Source organism: Ziziphus jujuba, chromosome 1 (assembly GCF_031755915.1).
Source record: "Ziziphus jujuba cultivar Dongzao chromosome 1, ASM3175591v1".
Lineage (NCBI taxonomy): Eukaryota > Viridiplantae > Streptophyta > Magnoliopsida > Rosales > Rhamnaceae > Ziziphus > Ziziphus jujuba.
The window spans coordinates 28,838,424-28,847,123 of NC_083379.1; the positions used below are offsets into that span (position 1 = coordinate 28,838,424).

General features: G+C 34.5%; 1 protein-coding gene across 1 annotated transcript; it reads right to left on the reverse strand.

Moving 5' to 3' along the window:
• Nucleotides 1-291: 291 nt before the first annotated feature.
• On the reverse strand, nucleotides 292-7,315 carry LOC107426585 (uncharacterized). The gene is made up of 4 exons (XM_016036810.4): nucleotides 3,020-7,315; nucleotides 1,655-2,287; nucleotides 754-1,457; nucleotides 292-556 (listed from the first exon to the last, which is right to left on the reverse strand). The coding sequence occupies exons 1-3, from the start codon at nucleotides 6,608-6,610 to the stop codon at nucleotides 774-776; spliced, it is 4,908 nt and encodes a 1,635-aa protein (XP_015892296.3). The 5' UTR covers nucleotides 6,611-7,315; the 3' UTR covers nucleotides 292-556; nucleotides 754-773.
• Nucleotides 7,316-8,700: the final 1,385 nt, after the last annotated feature.

The window sequence follows — 8,700 nt, forward strand, 5'->3', positions numbered from 1 at the left end:
AACAAAGCATATGTAATGCAAACTCTTAAACAAGGTTACACATTAAGTTATTAAAGCATGTTCATCAGCAAAAATTACAACGCCCATAACATTTCAAAACAGGATTAGCAAATCCACAATATGCCTACAACATCTAGTAACAGAGGTGTTTTTTTTTTTTTTTTGTGGGCTACCACATGTTTCTTGTTCGTCAGACAACAGTTTCAATCTACAACATCCACACGATGCAACATACAAATAACAAATTAACACACAATACAAATTCTACAACCTCACAACAGTGGAAGATGCTTTTTTTTTTTAATTTTTTAATTTTTACTTTTTTTTCTTTTTTCGATATAACACCCAATTATAACAAACCATGCAACCATCAGCTCATCATGTCAACTATCAACATTGCAACCTAAGCAGTAAGAAGAAGAGGAAGAGGATAGCACAGTTCATCTCGGAGCAATGGCTTCCACGGTCTGCATTCCCATCCGCTTAAAACCCATCATAGATGCGACCCTAATCAAAGAGCATTACCACGGGAACAGAATCTGAATTTTCTCTGGACCTAAAAAATATGAATTCATTACTTGCAAGTACCCATATTTAGAGGAAAATACAGAGAGATGATTGTTAGAGAAGTGCATTGAATTCACATATTCCAAAATAAAAAATTGAGAGAGGGTCACTTATAGATGTAGTGTTTAAATGATCCAAGCTCTATCTTTTTATTTATTTATTTATTACTTTTTACAACAAATGTACCTTTACTAGTTTGAAGAATACTATCGTTTCCGCCACGAAAAGTGACCATCATGCATATTTGCTTTCACATTCTCTACGCTTTGCGGAGTACCAAATCGGACAATGGAAGTCTTCGTTGGGCTCAATTGGAAAAAGAAAGTCTTCATTTTTCTGCACCCATTAACTTCTATTGATTGTATGAATGGCCATTCAAAAGTAGCTTTGCCTTGCGAGAAACTTGTGAGCTTTGGCAGGATCTCGAGTGTCAAAGTTACTAATAGAGGAAGCACCGTCTTACCTTTTGTTTCTTTACTCTCACCCTCTTCTGCTTTTGTGATTATTTCTTCCATCACGCCGCACTTTCTTACAGATAAATTTTGAAGCTTCACTAGCCCTGTGGCCATGGAAGTAGAGAGTAGATTTCTCAAGCCATTACATTCAGAAATATTAATAGATGTAAGATTCTGAAAGCTCGGTTCTGAATCCATACTCTCAGCTGGTTCAAAAACACTTTGAAGCAAATTACAATCACTCACTGTCAACTTCTCTAGATTTTGCAATCTATTTTGCATATAGGATGGAAGCAAAAGAAATAGAGCGGTACAATTAGATATGTTTAGGTGTTTTAGCTGACAGAAGGAGTAGGGTAGAAGTTGGCTACTCCATATATGTTCCCTGTGCTTCATTTCACGAAGTTCCAGGGTCTCCAAGACTGGAAAATCAACCTGCATGCCCAAGCATTTTAAAATTTATAATCAATCAGCATGGATTATATATATCCCAAAAACAAGAACAAGTTTACTCCTTTCTTCTTCTTCTTCTTCATTTTTTTTTTTTAATGAAAAAATTATGGAGGAAAAATTGCAATTTAAATGGCAATGGCTAAAGAATTAGGAACTTCACGTGCAGGAGGAGAGGGTACCTTTTCATTGAAAATATTGTTGGATAGAACTGCTGGGACAAATTCATTCATACTTGGACAGCAGAGCACCAAAGTTGTCAGTGATGGCCATTCAACTGTACAAGGAACAGAGCAAAAAGTTTCAACGCAAGGTAACCGATCAAGATGCATAGTAGATGCTCGACGAAAAACAATCTTCTCGTATGTTTCTCCAGCATCATTTTGACCATGGCCCTCATTTGTGGCAACAACTTCTTCCATCCCATCGCAGTCGTTTATATAAATGGATTCCAGTTTCCCTAGAAGTTGAGCTATGGAGAAGGGGAAAACATTCTTCAAACTCCTACAGCGCACAACTTGGAGCAATTTTAGGTTCTGAAATGCCAGAATCTTTGGAGGTGCCTTCCACACGTATTCCAACATGGGTAGATCAGTCAACTCCATTTTTTCTAAGGAAGAGAATTTCACTGCAGAGGCATGCTTTTCTTTCATGTGCAGACCTTCAATTTCAAATAATTTTATCAACTTGCCACATTGCCTTACTTCAAGTTGTTCCAGATTTTGCACTTTTTGCACCAATTCGGATGAGAAAACAATTGAAAGGTTATCACATCCCTCCACCACCAAAAATTTTAATTGAGGACATATATTAACCTGAACAATTTGGTTATAATTACGTTAGTAAAGACCCTCTCAAAGTACAGTAAAACACAAGACAACATAGGTTTAACAATTTTCTTTTAGAACATCATTTGAATTTTAATGTGCAGATATCCGATATTATATGTATGGGACAACATGCTCTGTTTTGTCAGCTCTGCATATCATCGAACATCTTTTAATTATTTTTCGTTTTCAAGAAAATAATATTATTGCAATTTCACTTTCTTTTTTTTTTTTTTTGGTTTTCCCCAAAAAAAAAAAAAAAAAGAAAAGAAAAAAAAGAAGATAAATTTGACCTAAGTTGAACGTGTACTTTTATATTAAATACTAACATTTTACTCCCCTCAATTATACTACCTTTTGAATTTTGCCACCGAAAACTCAGAACACCTGATATTGCACCTTAACTATTATTTTTCTAACAATTTAGTCCAACTAATCATGCAATTTTCCCTTACTAAATTTGAAAAAAAAAAAAAATTTTGCATACCAGAAATCAAAAAAATATATATAAACATATAACAAAATAGGTTGTAAGCGGAATTACATAAGTTGTATATGTCTATTTTTATCAAATTCATTTATCAAAATGCATCATGATAACAATTTAGAGGCAATGTGAGGAATTTTGCATTATAGGAGGCAAAGTTAAAACATAGCATAGTTTGAAGTGGATAAAATGTAGTTATCCCTATTCTATAGGCACGTAAAGAGGAAATGTACCTTTGAATCAAATAAATATTGCTCGGCAGCATTAGAGCTACTTTCTAGAACCATATTTTTTGGGAAAAGACTGGTAAGCTCTGGTAGTTGTTCAAGCTTCAGGGTGATCAATACATGAAAATTAATCCTACGGACTGCATTACTTATTCCCATAAGACTTCGTAGTCTTCTCAGATTCAAGCGTATCAAAAATGGGAATTTGATGTCACATGCTTCATCCAAACCTTGAAACGTAACAACCTCTTTAATCTTTGGGCAATCTTGTATATCTAGCTCTTCAAGCTGGCCCAGATTGTTGATGGTTGAGAATAGAAAGAGAGATTCCAAGCTATGACAACTTTTAATTATAACACGTCTTAGGTTTCTGAGAAATTCAGACTGCCTCGGTGCTATCCACAAATGTGTCAATACAGGTAAGTTCGTTAAGAATAATTGTCTTAATTCTTCAAATGATCGGCTTGGAAGTTCACCGTGACAAATTGCTTTCAGCCTATCGTGGCCATCGATGTTCAACAACTCAAGCATAGGAAAAGCAACAGTTGGAGCTGACTCTAATGTCACGTCACTGAGATATTTAAGTCCATAACAGTGACGGAGGGTCAGAGACTTCACATTCACAAACCATATCTCATTTAAGTCCCCAAATCTTACCTCTTCTAAGTATACAATTCTAGCTTTCTTTAACAACACATTAACTCCATTGCCAGCGACAACATCGTTTCTACCATTAAGTACTAAGGTATTCCCACTATAATAATTTCCATCACTCCAATACTCTTCTTCACTTGCTTCTTGCGTAAAGTAAAATCGGTCAAGCTTTTCAAAAAATATGGTATATTGTAAAATCTCTAGACTTGGAGGAAAAAAAGCTTCTAAGGTTGTCAAATTTTTCAAGAAAACAAGCTCTGAAAAGCACATCAAGTATTCTTGTACTTCACGTTCGAAGTCAGCATATCGCTGTTTCTGATAGAGAAGTATCCGTTCGAAGTTACCCATCATGTACAGTTCTTCTAGCTTTACTAGCCTCGATAGGACACCCTGTCCAATTTTATAGAGACAGCATCCCGTCAAATTTAGCGACCTTAGATTGGACAAATTTCCAATCTCACTTGGTAATTCCCTCGAAAATTGACTTTCATAGATTGTGGACCCACGCAAGCTCAGTATCATTAGTGTCTGCATTTGTCCAATCATTGATATATTTGAAATTTCGCAATGCTCTAGACACAGTGTTTGTAGATGTTTCATCTGTGGAAGTGATGACAATATTGACCTCCCCAAATGTGTCATCTTCAAGTCTAACACCTTGAGTCCTTCCATTCCATCAAACATAGTCCCCAGTAGTTCCGTAGTATTAAAATCAGTGCCTGAAACCAACAAAAGCTCAGTTTGTGCACCTTTCATTAGTACAGTGGAAGTGTATTCATATTCCAAACCACTCTCGGGCCAATCCTCTTGTTTCAACCTCTGTCTAACAACAAATCCATTTTCATTATTAGAAGCTATAAATAATCCGGCATCACGTACCACGTCATGCATTTTAACACACCCTTCCTTGTCGCTATCTAATAATAAGTAACAAGTTTTGAGTATGTCAATTGACGCTAGTACACTGTTCCTTCCCTCCACGATTAAATCAAAGTCTTTGAATAGCCCAAGCCCAAGCCTGTGTCGCAGAAAATCTTCAATGGCTATATTACTGCTTTCCGGATATAGGCAACAAAGCAAAAAACATAACTTGGCTTCTTTGCTCTCTAAAGAATCGTAACTGAGCTTAATTTTACCATATACATCCTTTTCCATTCCTGAAATGTGATCTGGATTGGCCTTTCTTAGTTCTGTAAGTGCATTGCTCCATATTTCTTTGCTTTTATACTGTAGGGCCCTACCGACGGTTGAGATAGCAATTGGCAAGCCACCACATTCACCCAGGACTTGTTCAGCTATTGGGCGCAAGTGAGGAGATTCAATGGAACTGCCTGCCGCCTCCTTGAACAAACTCCAGGCTTCTGATTCTAGCAAACCAGCAATTTCGAGTCTCTTTTTTGTCTTAATCTCATTGAAGATATCTTGGTTTCGGGACGCTACCAAAAGTTTGCAGCCCGTTTGGTGCCTGGGAGATGGAATTCCAACTTCCTTCAAATCTAGTCTGGTCCAAACATTGTCTAATACCACAAGAACCCTTTTAGGAACAGATAATCTTTCATATAGCTTTTGTGCTCTTGCAGTTGAACTCGATAAATTATATATATCTAAACCAAGATAGTCTGCCATGTCACTTTGAATGTCCTTTATGTTCGCATCTCGGGTAACATCCACCATCACAATCTCATCAAATAGACCCTGTTCTTTTGCTTTATCGCGAATCTGTGTCACCATTGTTGTCTTTCCTACACCGCCCAACCCACATATTAAAATCGGATTGATCCGATCATCCTTTAAATCGTCCATGACTTGTCTAACTATTGAATTTCTTGATTCAAAATCAAGAATGGGCCCTCCAATATTGGATGTTGAAACCGATATCAATTTGAAACTTCTTTGCTTTCTTATCTCCCTGAACGTATTTGGGTTTCGTGACATTAATATAATCTTGCAACCATTGCCGACCCCAACATGTGAAATTCCTACTGCCTCCAAATTGAATGTTTGCCAAATGTCAACCAATATTATAAGGAACCTCTTAGAAGCCTTGGTCATTCTATCACTCAGCAGCTTCGCTCGCTCTATCAAATTCTTATTTTCCATATCCAGTCCTAGCAAATTCGCAATTTCACCTTGTATACATTCCAAGTTTGGATTTGGAGATACAACTGCCGTAGCAACATCTTCAAATAGATGGTCCACTCTTCGCTTGAATTCCTTCAGAGTCACAGCCTCTTCCCCTCCGACAAGCCCGGAAATGCCAATGATTTTGACCCTCTCATCTTCAAGAGCCTCTAAGACCTCTTTTGTGAATGGTAATTTATATTCAAAACCTTCAGAAAGTCCCATGGGTACTAATGGACGAGCAGGGTAACATGTTGCAGAGGAAGTGCTACCCATTTCCAGCTCGCTTACAGCCTGAGTAGAATGGAATATCATATTCGAGTGAAGAGCAGGGTTGGATTTTACATCTTCAATAAGGAATTCACTCTCAGCTGCCCGATCGGAAAAAGGTGATACCCCTGGGGGACGAGGAGGGTAGGATACCTTCTGGAAAGTCCCCTCTTCAAGTAGCTTATCAACGTTCACTGTCATTTTCTTAGCTTTCTTACCCAAGGAATAGCGTGACTTTAAATTTGGACACCACCCTCTAAGGCACCTATTTGCCTCTGCTAATCTTTCATTTCCAAAGCAGGTTTCTGTTTCCTGAATGGTCTCATCCACATCCCGCAACCATCTCTCAACTTCAGGAGCAATGGGCTCTAAATTCCTCCTTGCTGCCTCCGCCGCTCGTCTCACGCTGTCTCTTTTGTCACGAAGCCTCTCAACTTGCTTGGTTAGATGCTCAACTTCTCTCTTATAGCGAGTCACATAATTAAGCTGTTGGCAACTTGCTTTCACGGTGTCCACTGTTGTTTTTGCAAAAACCGAACTACAAATATCCATTTCTCTTTTTCCTTTATATATATATATATATATATATATTTTTTTTTTTTAATTTCTGGAGACTTATGCAACAAACGAAGAAAATCCCAGTACAAGTTAACAAATAAAGAACAAAAGATCAATTATTCTATATATATATATTCAGAAAACTTACTGATGCAACAAACTTAGAAAATCCTTACTACAATGCTAACAAGTAAAGAGCAGAAGATCAATTTCCGTTTTCTTTTTTTTTTTTTTTTTCCTTTTTTTTTTTGGGTGGCCACTAAGGGATGCAAAAGATGAAGAAAATTCTGGTAAAAGCTGAAGAAATAAAAAACCTTGATTACTTTTTGTCAGAAAAGATAGAATGGAAATCTTGATAACTTGTTTCTCTCCTTGAGAAAAATCACTAGTGCTGCCTCGCACCCAGCTCACGCGGTTTTTGGCCATGTGGATAACTTGAACCATGGGACTTTTTCTTCTCGTACCCAGCTCACGCGGTTTTTTGCGGTGTGGATTACTTTTTTTCAAAAAAGATAGAATGGGAATCTTTTTCTATTTTCTTCAGGTTTGGAAAACTTGAACCATGGGACTTTTTCTTCCGCACCAAAATCCAAAGGTTTGCAAGGCTAGAACCTTTCAACTCCACTTCATCATTTATTGCAGAAAACTAGATAATATAATTTTTAACATGTTTCAAATCCGCGTTAAAGTGAGTAAATGTGAGGGTTTTGAAGAAACTTCAATTTGGAAAGACGTGAAAGAAAAGGAACAATTCATTCTAATGAAAAGAAGAGAAATACTTAATCGTATAAAAAAGTTTAGAAATGTAAAAATACTCGGATTTCAATTTTAAAAAAATTAATAATGATATTTAATTTATATTTTAATAGATTTTAATGAAATTTATTAAAATTAGAATTTTATAAAATTTTTTTAAAATCTATATATAGATATTTAAAAAATTATTTATTTTTAAAAATTTTAAAAAAATAATAAATTTTAATAGATTTGAAACGATTTTAAATGTAAAATTATGAAAAAAATTATCAATATAAAATTTAAAATTGATCTAAAAAAATTTGTTATATTCTTATACATTTTTTATAGAGTTTATAAAATTTTATAATAATCCATTAAATTTTTAAAATTTATAACTTATTTTAAATTAATTAAATTCTAAATTGAATAACCTTTTTTAAATTTGATAAAAATTCATTTGTGGATACCTTCCAAATTTAAGAAAAATCATTATTTACACTTTTGGAATTTTAAAAAAATCAATATTTATTATCCTTGAAATTGATTTTTGGGAAATTTGAAAAAAATCAATATTTATTATATTTGAAATTGATTTTTGAGAAAATTTATTTATGAAAACTTTATTTTATCCCTTAAAATTTCAAAAGAAATATCAAAATTTTATTTTATGATCTTTTATATAATAACATAATTGAAAACTGTAATTTATTTATAATTTCTTAATAGAAATGAAATTTTATATACACAATATTTTATAATAGTGAACGTTAAAAAGTAAATGATAGAATTTAATATTTATTTTATAACATAATTTTTCATAAATCAATTTTATAAAAAAATAAACATCTAAGAATGTCATTAATTTTGAAAGTGTCGATAAATTTTCGTCAAATTTTAAACTGTGAATGAAAGTTTCCTCTTCAATTTTTTTTTTTTGTTTTTTTTGTTTTTTTTGTGGATAGTACCAGATCCACCCAATCTGTAGCTAAACTTTATGTCACATCCCTCCTCACCTTCCTGCAACCAAAGATGACGCTGGCACTAATGTAATTACCTGAGGCAATGGTTAAAACGTATGTAGAAAATTCTCAATAAATTGATACTTTTTACGGACATATCTTATAGTCTACATTATACTCAAATGATTTTGTGGAGTTCATTTTTACATACAAAAATAGGTTTCATGTAAATATAATATGAAGTTCTGGAGACCTTGGGGAAGCATTTCATGACATTATTACTCAAGCCATTAATGCACATTCTATGAAAACTCTCTTCCTAGATATAGTATATTTGGTCATAGCCATTCCTTTCATGAACCGCCATGGGCCAAAAGCAAATGAGGA